This window comes from Balaenoptera physalus (genome assembly GCF_965194825.1).
Source record: "Balaenoptera physalus genome assembly, chromosome: 8".
Lineage (NCBI taxonomy): Eukaryota > Metazoa > Chordata > Mammalia > Artiodactyla > Balaenopteridae > Balaenoptera > Balaenoptera physalus.
In genome coordinates this window covers 121,740,371-121,761,722 of record NC_138887.1, presented here as the reverse complement: position 1 = coordinate 121,761,722, position 21,352 = coordinate 121,740,371, and the positions used below count along the sequence as shown (strand labels likewise).

The 21,352-nt window shown below is 49.0% G+C and overlaps 1 protein-coding gene and 1 long non-coding RNA gene across 7 annotated transcripts in view; one reads left to right on the top strand and one right to left on the bottom strand.

Annotated features, from left to right (window-relative positions):
• Nucleotides 1–21,352, bottom strand: part of DPP6 (dipeptidyl peptidase like 6) — a 1,128,731-nt gene that overhangs the window by 59,747 nt on the left and 1,047,632 nt on the right. For all 6 annotated transcript variants that reach the window (XM_082473772.1, XM_082473771.1, XM_082473774.1 and 3 more), the window contains exons 14-16: nt 21,247–21,338; nt 20,546–20,593; nt 18,775–18,893 (exon numbers count right to left, since the gene is read on the bottom strand). In XM_082473772.1, the coding sequence (XP_082329898.1) occupies nt 18,775–18,893; nt 20,546–20,593; nt 21,247–21,338 (259 nt within the window). The remainder of the gene's footprint in view (nt 1–18,774; nt 18,894–20,545; nt 20,594–21,246; nt 21,339–21,352) is intronic.
• Nucleotides 1–21,352, top strand: part of LOC309666401 — a 445,852-nt gene that overhangs the window by 71,380 nt on the left and 353,120 nt on the right. The window lies entirely within an intron of this gene.

Sequence of the window (21,352 nt, the reverse complement as noted above, 5' to 3'; positions counted from 1 at the left end):
CTGCCCCTCGTGACTCGCAGCCACCTTCTGCCAAAGTGTGTGCTTGACTGCACGTCCCCCCCTTCACCAAAATCACATCTATACGGACCTCCGCCCACTTCTTTGGAGCAGCTTCTCAGAGCTATCTGAGAGGCTGTCTCCCGGGCTATAGTCCTCATTTTGGCCCCGATAACATTTGTCTCAGGTTGTGTTTTTTGTTTCTCAGTTGACACGCCCACCGGAGTGCAGTGCAGAGTCACTAACCAACCACAGGAAGCTCAGAGTTCCCACCCGCAGTGCGGGCGCCCGCGGTGAAACGTCCGTCTGGCCCAAGACCGTGAGAGCGATCGGGGTGCTGTCCTTGCTGCCGAGCCCGTACTGCTCTTGCACCAGCCCCCAGCGTGCCCAGAACCCAGTCCCTTCCCTGCCAGTACCTCCCATCGCTTTTCCTACCATACAGCGTGTAGCAAATATACTGAGTGTTTAAGTAACTTACATATAAAGGTGAATAATAATTAGATATTTACGGATGTGAGTGTCTGCAGTATTGGTGAGAAGACTGATGACCCCAACGAGAACATGACTCAGAAGATGCGGAGGGGGCTTCCCTGGTGGCGCAGCGGTTGAGAATCTGCCTGCCAATGCAGGGGACACGGGTTCGAGCCCTGGTCCGGGAAGATCCCACATGCCGCGGAGCAACTGGGCCCGTGAGCCACAACTACTGAGCCTGTGCTCTAGAACCCGTGAGCCACAACTACTGAGCCTGCGCATCTGGAGCCTGTGCTCCGCAACAAGAGAGGCCGCGACAGTGAGAGGCCCGCGCACCGCGATGAAGAGTGGCCCCCGCTTGCCGCAACTAGAGAAAGCCCTCGCACAGAAACGAAGACCCAACACAGCCAAAAATAAATAAATAAATAAACCCAAAGTTAAAAAAAAAAAGATTAGGAGACCCTGAGACCCTGCACACACCCTAATCTTGTCAGCAACCCCACCCTTGGGAAGTATTGTCATAAAACTCCTCATCAAATCCTCCTGGGTTGGGACACATAAAAAAAAAAGAAGGTGAGGATGCCAATTTGATGCTCAGGGCCGTGGAATGGCTGAAAGCAGGGCTGGACGACTGCACAACAATGCTGAGGCGCATAGGCTGCTGAGAGTTGCCTTAGAAAGTGAAGTGTCAATATGCCACGATTTAAAATTTACGACCTTTTAAAACTGAGGTATATGTAACCATTTCTCTGGAAGATGGGTTGGATGGAGGCATACAGACACCCGTCTGGATCAAAGAGCCCAGGGGAGACATTTTAGATTTTCTCCCTGAACTATAACTGTGATATTCTAGTATAATTACATTCATAAAGCACATATATTGATTATTGCAACATGGAAATATTTTATGTGGTCAGCGTTCAACATATCCCACCAGAATGCATCAGAGAAGACAAGGGGTCTTGGGTGGAGGGGGTCACATAGGCAATGTCTTCTCTTGTCTTTAGAAAACGTTAAACATTTTTACAGAATAAGACTTTGTCATTTGCTAATAGCCGTGTGCTTGAGGAAGGAGGGCAGCATTTGCTATCTAGACGCTGGGTGACTATTATACCTCAGTTCCTTGACTTTGCCAGCACGAAGTTTATTTAAAACAATTTTTGTATAATGTAAAAAAAGATTTTACAGCAGTTTCAAACTTACAGTAGAGTTGCAAGTATAATACGAAGAACTTGTTTCCCCTGAAGCATCTGCAGATGAGTTGCTGCCCTGATGCCCTGGGGGTTGTGCATTTCCTACAAACAAGGCCTCTCCTACAAACCCACAACAGCACCATCAAACTCAGGAAATCAACACTGATGCACGACTATGGCCTAATCCTCAGACCCCTTTTGGGTTTGGCCAATTGTCCGAGTAACGTCTTTTATAGCAAAGGTCGCAGTTCTGAAGCACAGCGCTGCATTCGGGAGACCGGGGACCACACCCCCCACCCTGTCCCAGGCCAGCACCACACAGGGACTCACTCTGTTCTTTGCTTTCCACGCTGGTGACTTCCCTCTCCGACACCCAGAAACTCGATATTCTTACTGATTTGATCAAATGTAAACCATTTTCCAGCACTCTGCCACCACCTTCTCCCCCTGCGGGGGCTCCCACTCCCCACAGCAGGCTGCCCTTTTGGGTCCACGCCCTCCTTACAATTCTCAGGCTCCGACTTCCCACGAGCAGGAGTTCCCTGCATGGAAGCCTCCTCACTCTGCCCAGGTCCTGACACCCCACCCAGGGCTCCCTTGTCACCTGGCTGAGGTGTAGTCACCCATGACTCCTCTGGGCAGAAGCCTGCTTTGCCCTGCCCCAGCCAAAGGCTTCAGGACTGAACGGGTGACCAAGGGAAGGGAACGGGGAGGGGAAGGAAGGGAGGAGGGGGGGAAAAGAAGGAGAGGAGAGGGAAGGAAGGGAAGAGGATGGGAGGGAGGAGAAGGAGGGGAGGGTAAGGGAGGGGAGGGAGGGAGGGAGGGGAGGGGAGGGGAGGGGAGGGGGGAAGGAGAGGAGGGGGAGGGGGAAAGGGAGGGGAGAGGGAAGGGGAGGGGAGAGGGAAGGGGAGGGAAGGAAGGAGGAGAAACAGAATAGGATGAGAAAAGATGAGGAAGAGCTGGTTTAAAACTTCAACATCCAGTGGATATCTTAAAGTGTATACATGTGTTTCTGGAAGAGGGTAGATTTCAGCGTGGCTTTTATATTCTGTCTCTCCATAATACTGATTAAAAATAGTATATATTACCATTCTAAGTGGAAACAAGTGATAAAAACTTAAAACCCTTGTCAACGTAGCTTAACATACGTACTAAAAGATTACGTCTGATGGTAGATGTTATTCTGTGTGCACGGATTCTTACATTCATGTCCATTTTGTCTCACTACCTGTGGACTGACAGCGACAAAGTATAAAATAGATGGCTTTAAAAAATGTGTTTAGGGGGTCGTATTATCACTCAACAACTGTCTAACACCATCTAATACCTTCTTCTAGGAAAAAAAATTAATGGGAGCAAAAGCAGATATAACATTTAGCCAGAGGTCTCTGCCCATTTTTCTTTGAATGTGACTATTTCAAGTACACGATTCTACTTTATCTCCATTAAGGGAAAAAAGCTGCTGACTTAGTTGACCCCATGTTTCCTGAAGATAGCACTTTGTAAGGAGTTTTTCTCCTTTTTCTAATTCATTTTTCAAATTTTGTGTTGTTGGATAACATTGAAGAAGACAGCTACTGCCCCACGTTTGATTTATAACCCCAATCACATTGCTCTTCTCTTATTTTTCACACCGGGGGAGCCCCAAGAAGCATCTGGGAATTGGGAGAGAATGAACACCTCCCCTCGTGAATTTCTCTTAGCCCATAGTAACTACCCAGGGCCACTTCCGTGATGAGACAACTGGGAAGATAATAAGGAAACTGGTCCAGGGAGTCAGAATTTCAAAGAAAATTTGTCAACCATGCTAATAATTTCAGGGCATATGTTTTAAATGTATAGTACTGACCAAGAAAATATGTCTACTTTAATTTCTAGAAGGGAAGAAGACTGGTATAGGAGACAGACTTTTTCTAAAGCTAAACCAACACTTACTTAATCCTATTCTCAACAATTACTAGAGATAAGCCATAATGGAAAAGAATATATTAAAAAAAAGAATGTACATATATATATATATGTATAGCTGAGTCACTTTGCTGTACAGCAGAAATTAACACAACATTGTAAATCAACTATACTCCAATAAAAAAGTAAATTAAAAAAACACAATTACTAGAGACCTTTTCCATCCATAAAAATCTTTGTTTCTCTTTGTAGACATCAAATACTTATTAAACTCCTGCAATGCATGGAGTGCAGAGGGCACAGGATCGGGACCACCCACAATTCACATGACTCTGTGTAGTAGCTCCCATTCTTCTAAGCATTATGAGCTGACATACGTTGAATGTGACATTATGAGTTCTGTGTGCTTACATACGAACACTCCTCACTGCAGTGCCGTGTTGGCTGGTTCATTATTAGCGTGCGAATCTCCTGGTGGGAGCACGAGTGGCTCAGACCACTGTCTTCTTTCATTGTCTCACCTGTTTTGAAGCTGGACAACTGGGGTTCATAACAACAGCAGAGCTCATGAGGGTCAAGTGTGACTTTAATCTTTCTTTTCCACCTTTTCCTCAGTGAGTCTTCAGGTTTGCTTCTTTTGTTCTTTCTCCGTGTCCAATGTACTGAGCACAGAGAACTCTGAATGACCAGCCGCTGTATTAACCAGAAGGATGGCACTGGCAGAGACACGGGCTTGGTCAGATGGTTTGGGGTCTGGTACCAACTCTGCTGTAACTAGCTGGTGGTTTGGCTGTGTCACTGAGCTCTGTGCCCGGTTTCCTCAACAGTGAATCAGTGCAAGTGAAGTTACCATCACCACCATCCTTTTTGTGATAATATTCTTTCTTCCTCACAAGAACCCATGTTGAAGTCACTGTCGGGAAGCACTGACAATACCAACCATCTTCCTGGAGCATCAAAGAAAGATTAATTTACAGCTAGCAGAATAAATGATAAATATCCTCACATCGTAGAAGATAATTCATGTATGGTATAATGGGAAGACTTTATTAATATGACCACTGCTTTACTCCACTGTGCTGGATAGCTGGGAATTAACTACAAGCAGAGTCAAAATACTCTTCGAGATGAGTATAAAAAGTATTGTGGATTCATGAGTGTCCAGGGATGGATCCTTGAGACTGAAACATTTCCACCTCTCTCACAGCTCCCTCTGCCTACTTAAGCTTTGGTTAGTTCATGATAACCAAGTGGGCAGCTTGTAAGCGGGACCAAGAAACAAGAAATTACCTTTGACAATCCAGTGCATCGCTACCAGGACATCACAAACTGGTCACCTGTGGGCCAGATGTGGCCTGCAAATGTTTTATTTAGCCAAAAGGAAAATGTTTCGAATTTTAGTTGGCTTCCAACATTTAGAAATCAGATGTTTATATAAAAATACAGATTCTGGGGCTTCCCTGGTGGCGCAGTGGTTGAGAATCTGCCTGCCAATGCAGAGGACACGGGTTCAAGCCCTGGTCTGGGAAAATCCCACATGCCGCGGAGCAACTAGGCCCGTGAGCCACAATTACTGAGCCTGCGCGTCTGGAGCCTGTGCTCCACAACAAGAGAGGCCGCGACAGTGAGAGGCCCACACACCGCGATGAAGAGTGGCCCCCGCTCGCTGCAACTAGAGAAAGCCCTCGCACAGAAACGAAGACCCAACACAGCCAAAATAAATAAATAAATAAATAAAATTAAAAAAAAAAAAAGGATTCTGAACTTGGGTTTAAATACCAGAGATAACAGTTTCTGAAAGGGGACAACTGACTGGGGCCAAGCAGTGTCTGTTCTCGCCTGTGTCCCCCCCCTGCTCCCCATTATAATACACGAAGTGGGGTTCACTCATTCACATCCCTTCCTTCCCCACTAAGCCTTGCGTTTGCCCACGTTCTCTTAAACAGCGAGGTTTGGGAGAAGAAGAGATGCCTGGCTACAGAAGCATCTGGTTTTCCCTTATTCCTTTTCTTCTCCATTAGCGTCAGTAATTAAGTTTGGGATCAGTTCTTTTTATGTCTCCTTGTCTAAAATGGAAACTTTTGTTAAGAGCTAGCTAGACATTTCCAATCTAATTCCTGTAATTCATTTGTGCTAGTCAATAACATAATGTTCCCTGGTTTCAAAAAAAAAAAGTCACCTACTATTGAAACATGGGTAGAGGACATGGATAGATATTTTACTGTTGATCAAAATATGCCAGCAGTGTTTGTTTAAGAAGAGAATTCCTTTAGTCCAGAAGAAATGCTCCCTAACGTGCATCTAAAAACCTAAATTTTCACCAATAACCACTAAGTGGAAAAACAAAATTGGTATTTTCCAAGTGTCTTTTTTGAAAAGTGATCCAGATTATGAGATCAGGCTCTGACACAATGAAAGAGCAGTCAAATCCTACCTAAGGCATTGTGAAGTGAGACAAAGGCAGCCAAGTACAACTTACTGTAGACGGCCAGGGCACGAAGCGCTAGGGCTCACTGGCTACCGGAGGGTCTGTGAAAGAGACGCCACACCCCCTTACCTGGCCACCATCATGTTTCCAAAAAAGACAACCCAGTACATCTAGCCAAATACTACATTTTGACTTCACTGATCCAACAGATTTGGTGATGACTTGGAATGCACGTAAGGATCTCTCAATGTGTTCAGTTTTTCATTATTCAAATAAGCACCACTGTATGTGGCCAGAGACCCCAGGTGTCTGGAGAAGCTGTCAAATCTGCCTGGATCCTGGGATGGTCCCTCAAGTTGCTCTATCGGGTCGGCATCGGAAAAGAACCACCAGAGATTCCCACTAGGGCAAGGATTCTAGAACATCTAGTCCCCGACAGCCACAGGGACCCTCCTGAGACATCTCTTACTGGTTAGCTAGTCTCCCCCTGGAGAAGTCCCGGGACGGAAGCTTCAGGGGTCACCGTGTGTACACACGTCACACCTGCAGTTACAGCCACATCATGATGCTCCCAACTCCTCCGGCTTTTCCTTTGTATGAAGATGAAACATTGTTCCCTGGACTTTACCCACAGGCCCCAGGGCTTCCCTCTGAAGCCAAAGAGAAGAAACACGTAAAGTCTGCCAGAAGGTCTGTATTCAGTTAGAAAATTCATTTAGGCCAATCTCCTAAACATATGATTTTAAATGGCATATTACATTATTCTTATTGCTTTTGACCATCTTTCTTTGTTTACAACATTTCTGTCTAAAAAAATTAACTGAGTGTTCATAGTGTTCTGCATCTTGCAAGCACACAAAAGTATGCATGTGTGACGGCAGGAGATAAGGTTTTAAAAGAATATTTTGGTTTTCTAGATCACGTGAGGTAGCATTTATGGCACCCTACAAGGGCATGTGAATTAGCTTCTTTTCTAGGAAGTTCTAAGGTATAACTGTGACTTTCAGCTCAGTCTATATTGGCCCCAAAGTGTAGCATTTTGATGTCAATTTTATTTATCCCTTCAGAAACTATTAATACTTGTTTGTTGAGGACCCGCTGTGTGCAGGCAATGGTCTAGAAACTGGGATCAAAGTGGTGGGTAATACAAAGTTCCTGCCACACAGAGCTGACATCCCTGGGTGAGACGGGCACTGAAAACACATGAACATCAGCAGCAGGTGTGAGATGCGCTGACCAGCACCTGGGGGGCGGGGGAGGGGGCACTGGGCGTGTCAGTCGGCAGCTGTGCAGGAAGTGGGGGCGGAGCGCTTTCACAGCTCTGCTCCCTCGGGCTTTGGGCTGGGTGTCCAGGCCTCCAGAACACACCGGGCACATGTCAGAGCCCCGGCACATTGCTGGCGCTCGGTGAATGTTCATGTATCAATATTCAGTCTGTCATGAGGCTGCTGTGCAGATGCCAATCAAACAGGCCCTGCCTTGGTGAGCTTGGCGCCTAGAAGTGAGGGGTAGAAGATACAAAAGATGAGAGAGGCAAAAAATGCTCTCAGAGCCCCGAGGAGGGAGAGGGTGTGATTACAGGAAGTTCACGGGTTGGACCTTGGAGGTTGTGTAAGATATTTAACAGGCCTCGAAGGTTTAGGTAGAGAGCTTTATAGGTATTGAAATGACAGAAAAACCTAAGCCATTTATTCCAGCAGTGGCCCTAAAAGAAGGGCAGCAGTGGTTCTGAAGGTTTGGTTAATTTCATGGACGTTGAAGGTGATTAATAAAAGGCTGTAACTTTTACCTGCGTTTCCTAACTTACATTATGCACATTTTGTATTCATCAAAATAGTCTTATTGCCTTCTTTGATTCAACTGAAAAGCACATGCTATACTTCTGAACTTTTAATGCTAATAAGACATCATTTTTATCTGTTTTGTATTAGCTCCTTTAACATCTCACTTGGAAACTGGTTGTGCTGCTAAGTGTTTGAAATGCTCTAACCCAGGAATAGTGCTCTACGGGTGGGGTAAGTATGGTGGGACCAGGCTGAGGACAGCCTTGAATGCTATTTGAAGGAGCCATTTGATTTTTCCATCTGCCAGTCAACTGGTCAATCATTCCCCTTTCACCTATTTTCTGTCTATCTGCCCTGGGTCCTGAGACAAAAAGGATTTAAGGCAGACAGGAAAGATATAAATGCATAGATAAAAATAAGCACAAAAAGAGTGGATGAGAAAAGCAGAACAATGTAAAAATAAAGACAAAAAAAAAAAAAGAGAGAGAGAGACAGAGAGAAATCCAGGAAAACAGCTAGAGTAACAAATGTGTGCTGTAAAGACCTACCCACATGGGCTATAAATTTCACTCTAAGCTTTCTGGCAGCCAACACAAGTCTTATGGACTTGATGCACAGCCCATAAGATCCACACAGGTACTTATTTTGGAGATTAACCCTTTAGCAGATGTGTGAAAGAAAAGGCCTTCTGGGAAATCCTTCTGCTGGATTTTCCAGGTTACTATTTGATGGTGTTCTGCTAATAATTTTGCCCAAACAGGGACACTTCTGAGAGTGAAGGGAGGGGCACTAACGACAGTGGCCTGGCCTCCACTGGCCTTCAGGAGGTATCACCCCAGGCTCTTGTGGAGAAACTGGGGCACATGCTTACGCCATCGACTCAGTTCTTCTTTCTAAACTTAAAAAAAATACCTTGGTAAACATTTTGTTAAATCTCCAGCAGTCTGTCTCCTTTTTTGCCAGTGGCCTGTTCTTGGATTATCAACGTGGCACCTCCTAGGAACTCTTTGAGGATATTTCCAGTGAGACAGCAGTAAACAGAAGTGATCGTGCGAATGTTTCTCCTGGGGTTTCTGTTTCTGATGTTCAGTCTGAGGCCTCCCTTTCACGATTCTTTTGTGTCTCAGTGATCTCTGGTTGGCTGCTGCCATGTGGCAGGGAGGGTCCTGTTCAGGAGTGCACCCCCTCGCGGTGGTCACAGATGCTACGATGCTGATGCCGGGTCCCAGGGTGAGCAGGGGCCCAGTGATGCCACATCCTGATGGTGGGCGGGGGCCCAGTGATGCCGCATCCTGATGGTGGGCGGGGGCCCAGTGATGCCGGGTCCTGATGGTGGGTGGGGGCCCAGTGATGCCGGGTCCTGATGGTGGGCGGGGGCCCAGTGATGCTGGGTCCTGATGGTGGGTGGGGGCCCAGTGATGCCAGGTCCTGATGGTGGGCGGGGGCCCTGTGATGCCAGGTCCCGGGGGTGGGCAGAGGCAGCAGTGAGCCGCCGTCCTTAGCGCTTGGGCTCCTTGTCTTTGAGGCCACTCAAGGCACAGCCCCACTTCCTGCTCCGGCCAGCGTCCACTCCGGGAGACCCCCACGGCCAAGCGTCTCTTTAACTGTCCAGGGCAAATACGTCAGCCCACAGCTGTTGGAGCAGGGGGTGAGCGTCCCCTCTCGGCCCCTTAAATGAGGCTATCTTAGTCCACGATGACCTTCAGCCCCCATCCTCTGTCGCCTCCGATCTGATCTGAATTCTGGGAAAACAAACTTTTTAATGTTTTGGTAACCGTGTCTTTCACCAATCGTGCCACATATCCTAGTCGTTGGCTTTCATTTTCAATGTGGTCCATTTATATTTATTTTTCAAAAATCCTTCCACGTCTTGTTCCATTGATGGTCTCCTTTTCGGTGGCCCAGGGGAGTCATTTATGTTTTACTGTTACGTTTCTTCTACCATTTTACTTAGAAAAGAGAGAAATGTATGTGCCCAGGAAGACATTCGGCAGAGAAATAATCTTTAGGAAGTAGGACCTGGTACTCGGGAGGGAAGTGGACTGGTCAGAGGGAGACCCTGAAGGTAGGCTGGCGAGTAAAGGCTGTTACCACCTAGAGCTAGGGTGCAGGAGGAAAGCAGTGGATGGGTCTAGGGGCACTGCTGTTGCATCAAATAACATTATCTATTTTTCATGGACATTTCAAGCAGCACACTACCAGGATATGACCTCCATTTTGCAGAAAAGTTTGCCGGCACCAGCCCAGTTCAGACACTTGCTGGGTGACAGGGAAGTGCGACCTGGGAAAGTGAGAAGTTCTGTTCCTTTGGTTGTTATCGGGGAGCAATAGGGCTCCTACGGAGGGTATGCTTGGGGGCTGGCAGCGTCTACTGATGGGTATAGCATCTTCCGAAGCATCTGTGTAATGATGCTTGTGAGATCACCTGCCTCGAGAATCCCTCTCCTTGTTCTTGGAAACTGCAGCCTCAAAGGGAGTAGCTCCAAATGTTTGAGAGATTGAACAGATGGTCTCCCTCTCAGACACACAAGCAATGCTCCAAGAAGTTTCAAACCCAGTTCCAAACATTCACCTGGACAAACCCACAATTAAAAAGGGCAGCCCAGGTTAATGCCTTAGAAACTTGGATTAAGAGATGTCTAGAGGATTAGGTAGTTTACAGAACCAAACCATTTGTTTTCCCCTTTCACATGCTGTTGTTGAGACTTGCTATCAGTCTACATGTTTGAAGCTAATTAACAGACTTTCCTCAATGATGCAGAGTATTTATTATTAACATTATTAATTTATTATATTCTTTATAATGATAAATGTTATATATCGTTAGCATTATGTTATTATTATTTAGCTTTGAGGCTCCTCATTTATAGTTGGATGTGAGTGATTTGAAATAACCTGAATAGAAGCAGCATATGTAATTCCTACGTTGGGTCAGGACACAGGGGACACCTGCTTAGCTGTATGCTGTAGGAGTGAGTGCGAACCAGTGTTACCCCAGGTCTCTCCGGAGGGATCTGGGTCTTTCTTCCCCCATCCGAAAGATGCCCGACAGACAGAGCTGTCCTTCAGTCGGGAGTTCGGGGCAGCAGCCTTCCCTTGGGAGACCTCCTGTGGTGGCGTCACGACTGGAGCCGTTTCTGTTCCTTCCAGCCACAGGGTCTCCGCGAATGTTCCTTCACAAATGCACATTTCTGTTCTCTGAAATGATGTGTTGTCTCTTCCACCTCCCCGACCACAATGCTTTAAGACGGTAGCCCCCTGTAAGAAAATGTGCTTTACTTCATTCTGCAGGACAAGGTGAGCTCAGGATGGACCTCAACCTCCAAATATGTCCCATGTCAGACAGTTTCCTCACGAGGGGCGTACTCACTTCTTTCAGGGGATGGCACCACACGTGACAGGTGCGTGGCACGTGGGCAACCCTCCCCCCTCACTGCTGCACGAGGCACATGTGACGCATCAGTTGTTGACGACATTCTTTCTCACCGAACCTGGACCTGGCCTCTGAATCCTTCTCATCCACTGTGCCACGGCCAGCAGCTTCCGGTCAAGGGGAGCTGGGCTGCGAGACTGACTCTGATTTTCCACCCAGCCTTCTCCGCTGCTCCGTTACGAACAAGACTCCAGGTGCACTCACGTGGCGCAGACGCACAGCCGTGTGCGTTTTCCCACTTAATTATGGTTCCCAAGGGCAGGATGTGGCCGGGGCAGCACTGGGTGTCTGAAGGAGTAAAGGCACAGAGGGGACATGGCACGGAAAGAGGAAACATCAAAGAAAAGGGGAAAATGTGGTTACTTTCTAACACTGCCAAGACCCAGCTGCGGAGGCCCCTGAGGCAGAGGCACCCCTGAAGTCACCAGCCGCTTCACTGCCACGCCTACCCGAAGGTTGGTTAATGCTCCCAGACTGCGGCAGCCATGCTCCCTTCTGGAACTTTCTACCCTGCTAGTGTAAGCGCAGACCCAGGGCTCCCAGCTCCAGCGTGTGAGGGATGAGGGCGTCTGTGCATTTGGAGGCACTAAGTAAGGGATGTGACTTAACTTCACGGAAGCTAACCCTCTGTAGCCTCAGCCCCAGCCCTTGGATCCCGAGTCAGTAGCCGGTAGATGTCTAAGACATTCTTAATTGATCGCTAAGGTGATGGCGGTGGTGATGTCAGCTGTGATCACATCAGTTAACATTTATTAAGCGTTTGCTACGTATCAGATACCGGGCTAAGCTCTTTGCACGCATTCTCTTGATTAATCCTCCTGGCTTGATGAGACAGTACCGTTATTCCCCAGATTTTCCGGATGAGGAAACGGAGGATTTAGCAAGCTTAACTGTCACGCCCGAGTCACAGAGCCAGTAAGTGGCAGAGCCTTGAGTTCAGCCCAGGCCTTCGGACTCTGACTTCACTGCCCCCTGTCACCATGTTCTCCATGTTTCTTGACGGTGGCAAAGCTGGCAATGGTAGAGGCCCCCGGGAGAACTTAATAGTAAGGGCAGTAATCGGGACACAGTCATGCACTTTATTATCAGCTTGGGTCCTACTTTGTTTCAATTCGACTGCAAGGTGGAGAAGCCTGTCTTGATAAACTAGGCTGCTGCCGCGAGGACCTTAAGAGCAGCTCCTACGTCAGGGTTTCACGGGGGGCGGGGGGGGGGGGGCTCAGTCTGCAGCACGAGTCACTACTGCAGGCTGTTTCTCTCCTCACTCAGAATGGGAAGGAAATGTTCCAGTTCTCTCATTTGTTCCAAGAAAAAGATGTTCATTTATTTATTTTTAAAAATATAAAAGATGTTTCAGATGAAGCTGCACACACCTGATTCACACACGGGGCCCGTTTTCCTGGTGGTGTTTAGATGTTTCCTGGTGTTAGGTGTTTTCCTGGTGGTGTTTAGATGTTTCCTGGTGTCAGGTGTTTTCCTGGTGGTGTTTAGATGTTTCCTGGTGTCAGGTGTTTTCCTGGTGGTGTTTAGATGTTTCCTGGTGTCAGATGTTTTCCTGGTGGTGTTTAGATGTTTCCTGGTGTCAGGTGTTTTCCTGGTGGTGTTTAGATGTTTCCTGGTGTCAGATGTTTTCCTGGTGGTGTTTAGATGTTTCCTGGTGTCAGGTGTTTTCCTGGTGGTGTTTAGATGTTTCCTGGTGTTAGGTGTTTTCCTGGTGGTGTTTAGATGTTTCCTGGTGGTGTTAGGTGTTTTCCTGGTGGTGTCAGATGTTTTCCTGGTGGTGGTAGGTGTTTTCCTGGTGGTGTTTAGATGTTTCCTCCTGACGAACTTATAGGGAAATGAACCGTGTTCCTGGGCTTCAGTCTGAAGAGGAAAGTCCACTTCTCTACACAGAGGCTGTGATCGTGAAAACTCAGAGTTCATGAACTGGGTGCTATGACTCAGTTGTTCAGGGTCGAGTTTATTTGGGGAGGAGAAAACCCAACCACTTTTCACAGCTCCATGAAACGTGAGGATTTATTTTGCCCAATGACCTGGAAGAATTCCTGGAGGAAATGGACACTGGAGCCGTCTTCTTCCTCTAACACGTCAGAGTTACCTTCCAAAGACACCGTCTGCATCCCACTACTTTCCCAGGGGACCCTCTCCTGCCTTCTGGAATGTCGTAAAACCGTTAAGAATGGTCTCTGGCACACAGCCTACCGTGGCTGCCCTTGGTTCTGTGTCCCCGAGAAGAACAGCATAGAGTTTTCTGTCCTCTCTTTCTTACCCGAGAAGGTGACATGGGTCTCGGGCGGGGGGAGTCGCTGTGGGTTGAGTTGTGTCCCCCCAAAGATGTGGTGAAGTCCTAACCCCCAGCGCCTGTGGACAAGACCCTATTTGGAAGAAACTGTAACCAATTATTTGTAAATGTGACCAAGGTAAGAGGAGGCCGCTCGGGGTTCGGGGGCCCCGTGACCAGTGTCCTTGCGAGGAGAGGCTCTGGACGCAGGCACAGGGAGGGGCCGCAGATGCAGACCCTCCCCCCTGCTTCCAGGAGGGACCAGCCCCGCAGCCCACAACACGCTTTCAGACGCCGCCTCCGGGGCTGTGAGAGAATCAGTTTCTGTTGCTTTAGGCCATGCAGTCACGGCAGCCCCAGGAAACACACAGAAGGTGAGTGCATTTCTCTTTAGCGATAAGATTGGGCTTTTCCAGGAATGGAGGGTGCGGGTCCCAGGCTTCTGACGCAGGCGACCCCAGCAGCTGAGGAGTCAAGCGTCCGTCCCAGGCACCGGTCTCAGGGTGAACCCACAGTCACGGCCACGCTGCCCCGGCGAGCTCACCGCTGCCAGCTCAACCCTCCTGGGAGGGGATAAAAATGCACCCTTGCCCGAGAGGAACCTTGCAGGATGTACGGGAGCTCATCAGGCAGGCAGAGGCAGAAGCATGGAACTGGGGAACACTGAGCTTAGGGAACTCTAAGTAGGTCTGTTTGTGATAAGAGTAAAAATTGCAAGGTGTCAGAAATGGGAATATGTTATCACAGAATAGTGAGTATAGTTCCCTGTTATCTATTTTAGGTAAAGTACTGTGTATATGTTCATCCCAATCTCCTAATTAATCACTTCCCCCCACATTCCCCCTTTGGTAACCGTAAGTTTGATTTCGAGATCTGTGAGTCTGTTTCTGTTTTGTAAAGAATCTGAAAAAGAATGGATTCACTTTGCTGTACAACTGAAACTAACACAACACTATAAATCAACGATGCTCCAAAAAAAAAATGCATTTCAAAGGTTCAAAAAAATGGGAATGTGAACATCAAGTATTATATCGTAAGAATGTACTTTTCAAATCATAAGAAGCTGGACAAATATTAGGTATTTCTGTTACCCATCTCCCAGGGTCATTGAGACCAACTAAGCATGTAAACAACGGCTTACTGGTATACCCCAGAATAGATATGATTTCATTATAAAATGTTACATCATAATACAATCTTTTGGATGCAGCTGGCTTCACTGCCAGACCCCAGAGATCTGGAAAGTAACCTAAACCTCTATATTAAATAGGTAAGTGAGTTTCCATGAGGTTCTACTGAATATGGTTTACACGTGTCTCTCATGCAAGTATCTGGTGATCACCTAAAACCCATGCCATTTAGATACAAATATTGACACAGATAGATGGGATCTGGCTACGTAATGAGTGGATATGAGCATTACAAACATTTCCGAGTCTTTACTTACCTATATTCTATTTTAATCTATGTTTAATCTAACAGTGTGCAAAGGTATAAAAATAATGTATGTATTTTTAAGTGGTCGCATACTTAATAAAAATTACGAACTTGAAAATTATAAAAAAAAATATAAAAGTGGCAAGCTTTGAGAAACCACAGAAGAAATGTTAATGAAAAATTAGAGGAGAAAGTACATGATGATAAGACTAAGTGAAACGCTACAGTGATGAGGAAGGACAAGACATACTACAGCAGCGTAACTGGACATTAAGAGAAAAACAATACACCAGAGGTCTAATTAAACAGAAGTGCCGACTGCAAGCAGTTGAGCTATAATCCACTACGACGGCGTTACCACACTGAGCACTGCAGTGTAAGCTAAGGGGACAGATCCACATCAGGTAAACCTACCAGAAACGATCATAATAGGAGGTCCACGGGAAGGCGGAGGAAGGACTAAGTCTACACGGGGCTGTCACAGCTCCACAGCCGCTATGATGCCTCGCCCTGTGCACTAACGTGGTGGGGCTGCGGCTGCTCTGACTGGGCCTCTATTTCAGCTGCTTGGGGTCCACCTTGCCCGAGTTATTAAATCCTCTGACCATAATCTCTGCCCAAGCCGAATATTTGTAGTTCCCTTCATGACGGGCCAAACAATTTTGAGTGCGGGAGCACTCACAGATTTTCCTCTCCCTAACTGACCACAGAGAATCGTCCAGTTGCCCCTACATTTTCCCTCAGCCTAAAAAGGAGAGATTCTTGTTGTTGCTGTTATTCTGGTTGCATGTGAGAGGCAAAGTTAATATCCACAATAAAGTCCTGCAGGAGGAGGAGGAGAAGTTAAATGTTGGTCAAAGCCTTTCAACAGTCTCTCAGAGCAGCTTTGGGACATGAAAGAAATAAACGGGAGGGGACATGGAGTTTAATAAACGTTGCTGTGAGCTATACATTGGGGTCTACATTTATATCTACTGAGAAATGTGGGAAAATAAGATTATTTTTGGATCGTAATTCGGCCTCTTACACGCATGCATCCACGAGGCTGATCGCGATTCGCAGGCTGCAAAGACCCCTCCACACGACTCCTCCTGCTCTCTCACTTTTCTTCTCACTTGCACTTTTGCCCCTCCGGGCTGCATTTCACATTCTGACCCTACCCACACCTTTATCTGAAATGCTACTTTACGTGTGAAGCTTTCCTCAAGGCTTCTTCACCAACAAAACACCCCAAGCAATCCAACCGGGTGTGTAATCATTTCTCCTTTGAAATGTCATTAAACCCATCTTTGCATCCCTGACGGCTGTTACCCCCAGTGCCTGTGGTGTCGACTGGGTGTCTGCTCAGCTCTCCTCACCGCAGGATCAGGATGTGGTTTCAGGGGGCGCTAAGGCACTTGGCGCTGTAACTGTGTCCAAGCCGCAGCCCTAAACTGTAAAGTTGGCTGCTTCAGTCACCTCATCCATTCTGCGGTCTTTGTAAATTTACGTCTTTTTAGAAAATCCCTTTTTAAAAATGAGGTTTTGATTAGGTTTTAGGGGAGAGGTTGATTTGGGAATACAAGTTACACTAGCCAGAAAATAGGTTATTAATAGAAAAAATTTTAAAGAGCAGTTTTGTAGGAAAGAGGGCTAGTTTATGTTTATCTTAAGAGGCAACAGGCTAAATCTTTAAATAGGTTTTAAATGATTCAGAAAATCCTGAGGTGGCAACTCCATGATCAATTAAGAGTTAAGTTTCTTAATGAAATGGAGCAGGGGATGGAGATCAGATCAGATGGTCTCTGAGGTCTCCTATCCTTCAAATTCCATGAATCTGTTCCGTTACTAGTCGATCCAGGCATTTGTGGGGAGGGGCGCCCCAACCTTCTGAAGCTGAGATCACAGTGGTCTCAGGGGCTGAGTCATGTCTGTGACCTGGGATGGCCGTACGCGTTCTCTGCTTCTGTTTTCCTTCACAGTGACAACTGAGGACCTATCTCTTCACACAAAATATCCACAGACCACACAATACAAGCAGCTTTATACAGAGAAAATGTCCTCAGACTGGCTGGGACACAAACATAAAAAGAAATGTTATCTCTCCCTCAGGACGGAACGCTTCCAGGGGAAATCTGCACGTGAACGACTGTTCAGTGATCTCCACGCACACTGTCCAAGGGGCCTCCCAACATGGGAGCCATTTTTACATCCACCACACGGACATGGGAGCTTCCTTGCCTGAACCCAGGGCCACAGATGTCCTGGAAGAACCTTTCAATTTCAACCCTGGGCTGGAGTCTGTGGAAACTGGACAACAGAAGGCTGCCGTCCTCAGAACGAGGCCATTCCCACTAAACTCTGGAGTGAGAAGACCCTGCAGAGCTTAGCAGGAGCTAAGGGAAGCAGATAAAGAATTTGTTGATAGATAAGAGGCTGGGTTCTGTGAAAGATGACGATGGAGCAAATACTAGTGAACGTTAGTAAGAACCCAAGAACGAGATCCAAATTGTGACCGCCTCGGCCAGTTACAACATGGACCTTGAGGCCCCCAGCTTACTCTCTGCCTCGTATTTAAACCTATTTAAACCTATTTCTGGTACGTGATGTCTGCCCTTGTTTAGAGACCTTCCTTGAGGGATGTTCTGTCACCTTTCCCACCCAACCATTCTTTCTAGGACGTTCTGAAGTTCTTTAGATCGACTTCAATTTCCCCTTCTGTATCTTATCATGACCTTCCGCATTGTAAAGCCACTTCCTCCTTCGACAGGTAAGACTTCAGACTTCTGACCCTGCAGCTCCTGTCAGGCTGCTGTCTCTTTCCCCTAGTGGGTCTTCTCACCACATTTCCCAGTCTCTGAGCTCTATACACCTCTGCACTTCCCCAACGTGTAATATCATGAAGGTCCTGCCCTGGGGCAACAGGTCTTGCTGGCAAAAGAGTCTGGTAAGATGAGCTTCAAGGGGACTGGGGGCTAGTGCTGCATTTCAGAACTGCCCCCGACCCCCCAACACACAATTTTCTCCCATCCCATTATCCTAGGAGAATGTCTGGGACTGAGCTTGGTGAGGAGGGGCTGAGATTTTGGATGACAACGCTGATAAAAAGAAGCTGAGGTCCCGAGCTACTGAGTGGCTATCAAAGGCTATCAAAGGCAGTCTGATAAAAATTCTTCATTCTTCACCCGGGACCATAGGATTCAATCGTACCTGGTGTCGGTCTGTCTCTGCCTGTAGTGTACTTTCACCCCTTGAGATTATCTCAGTAGATCAAGCTCTTCTCTGAGATGTATTTTGCTACAACCATATTTATTATTTCTTACCTTTCCGTGGGTTCCTAGCTTATCTTTTCAAGACATGAGGACACGATGCAAAGATATTTCTTTGTGTCCACGATGGGACTTGGTCTACTATTTTGTATATGCTGACTGGTGTGATAAAGAACTTTCTAAAGTTTGGAATAAATTATCCATGAATTCGGTCATAGGAAAAGAATTTTTTTCCTGTCTGAATCTTCTTTTATATTATCCCAATCCTTACATATGCCTAAGAATTTTTGAAATTGTTTTATTACCTTTACAGATGGCCTATGTCCATCAATGTGTAAGATACACATTTTTTTAAGGAAAATGTAGGTGAACTTTGGGATTAACCAGCACAGCATGTAGAAAGCACTCTGATAAGCTGCAACACTTTATAAGATGTAAAATATCAGTAACACACCTGGCAGAGGTGACTCAGGAAGGCTGCTCCTGCGAGCCGACGTCCTCAGCTAGGCGGCCCTACCTGTCCTGTGATCGCAGAGCTCCTGCCGGGTCCCAGCGGCGCCTTAGAAAGAGGTGTCACTCGGTGGCAGAACTCACCTTCGCACTTGAGCAGGAAGAAGTCGGCGCTGGGGCTGAAAGAGGCGCTGAAGTAGGTGCAATTGTCCACCAGGTCGCAGGACAGGCACTGCCTGTTGAAGTTGCCCACCGTGTTGGCGCTGTAGGGACAGGGAGCGGGCAGGGGGGTCACCAGGGGCGAGACCCTCAGCTCCCGGCCCCCGCGTCCAGCTCGCTGGCTTCTCTCCTGCGCGGTGATCTGGGGGCGCCGTCCTCCCACCTGTCTCCCTGCTGGGACGCCTCGAGCGCTGGCTCTGCTGTCACCCTCCCACGGGGCCGTCCCTAAGGGCTGCCCCCCCGCCAGGAGCGCTCAGCTTGGCTGCTTCCTGGCAGTCATGCAGGCCCAGGCGTGTCCTGATCGGAGAGGCGGGTGTGGGCTATTATTTCTAGTGCCTCATCCCTCTGAGCAGGCGATTAGCACTTCACCAACAGGAGCTATGTGTTCTGGATCTTTCACTCCCCTCAGAGCGCCTGCCGCCGGGACAGCACAGGGCAGGGGCTCCAGAAACAGCAGTGGCGGGGGGCTCCGGCCGCTGCCACAGCCGGTGAGGAGGTGCCGGGGCGCTTCTTACTCCTGCAGGTGTCACCCAGGACCGCTCTGGTCAAGCACAGTTTCACGTCAGGAAGGCCTAACATGTGTTTCCAGAAGCTATAAGATACCGAGGCATCTTCCAATAAACCTGCAAGCAGCCCGGGTCTGAGTGTGTGGCGTGGAAAGGCTGCTAACGTGAAAGCGGTCTACGAGAGTGAAGACGCTTCAGGGGAGACAGGAGAGGCCAGAGGAAGTGCAGGCGGCCGGCCTCCATCGCTTTGGCTAATCTGGTGACGGGACCGGTGGGATTATCCCGGCAGACAAGCGCAGAGGAGCCGTCCGCAGAGGAGCAGACCTGTGACGGCGTGGACTTGCCGGAGTCTCCTCTCCTCCGAAAGGCAGTGCCTCTCTCCCTAGTGCAGCCCTTACTCTCAGCAGAGGGGCCGGCGGATGGGAGGGTGGCCGTGCACCCCATGGGGCCTCTCTGACTCCCGGTGGTGGGGGAGGCGAGCCCGGCACCGGCTCCGTCCAGACCACGAGGGCCACACGCAGTAGCGGCCTCTTAGGTGGCCCTCGTGCGTGGGGCAGGAACCAGCTGCCCCCTCCTTCCCGTCTGGAGAGCAAAGGGGTGGAGGTGACAGTGCCTCACGTCCTCCTCCGCTTTACTGGCAGAAAGCTCCTCGGGAAAACCCCACTTCAGAAGCACAAGTTCTCCCCGGTGAGAACGGGAACTGGGGCGGGGGGCAGGTCACGAGGTTTATGCTGAAGGCGGACGGACCCTGGAAGACACCTTGTCCCCTGCAGGATGCAGAGGCCAGCCCTGCTCCGCCCCCTTCGAGACTTCGGAGCTCAGCCAGCGCCCACGTGGAGGAGCCCCGGGTAGTAGGGCCGACCCCACCCCAGTCCACCCGTACATTCCCAAACCCCAGTTCCCTCCTGCGAAATCCCGGCCCAGAGTGATCCTTCCAAGTTCAGCTTCGACTAAGGTGAAAGCAAAGACTGTCAGATGTCTACCCAGGGAGAGACTCAGTCTGGCAAAAGCAGAAAAATACGGTAACGCCTCCAATCTGGGGGCCTCAGTATCTTCGGTTATTTCTCCCCAGACTGTATCACGTGGGCCGGGGCCTCTCTCTGCCGCCCCCCATGTACTGCTACGGGTGTGACTCTGGAACGCGAAGCCTCTGGCGGGAGACCGCCGTGCGCGGGGGTCGGGGGACGCACCTGTACAGCTGGCGTCTCCTCGGCAGGTCCTCCGTGCTGAGGAAGTAGCTGCAAAGACCAGCAGGTGCACGGCAGTTAGTTGGCTGCGGGGCAGGCTCGGCCTCTGCAGGCCTCCCCGAGGACGCGCGGCTCGGGGCCCACAGAGAGAACGTTCCCGCCCGGGGCCAGCTCCACGCTGGACGCAAAGGCGGATCCCGTGACTCGGTGGCCGATGCCCGCCCGGGACCCCTGCGTGGGCACCCTGGCTCCCGCGGGGACTCCCCGCCTGCCTGAGCTGAACCCTAGCTCCTCCTGTCACTGACCGGACAGCCTGGAGTAAGGCACTTGACCTCTTCCAGTCCTGGCCCTACTTCTCCGAGAAGCGGGAAAGCAGTGAACCTGCACCAGGACAGGAGCGGCTGCCCGGAACGAGGCCAGGCCCACGACGCACTTGGGCTCACAGCGCCCTTGGGTCCCGCCCGGAGCCAGCAAAGGCTCAGCCAGCCCGCACGGCCACCGTCTCAGCCACAGGCCTGGCTGCAGCCCCGACGTCCTCACGGGGACCTCGAGACGCGGGACGTGGGGTGGTCGGGCGGGAATCCAAGGGCGCGCTTTCGTGAAGAAACTAGGGCCTCGGGGCGCTGCCCAGGAGAGTGCTGAGCACCGTGTGAGAGGAGGAGAACACAGAGAGGCGCCCGGGCTGGGGCCGCACGCGCACTCACATCTTACTCCGCTTCTCGTCGTAGGACAGGATCTTGGTCGCGTCCCAGTCCCCAGAGGTGATGGACTGGATGTTGTCGTTGCTGCTGTTAGGCTGGAACACAGACG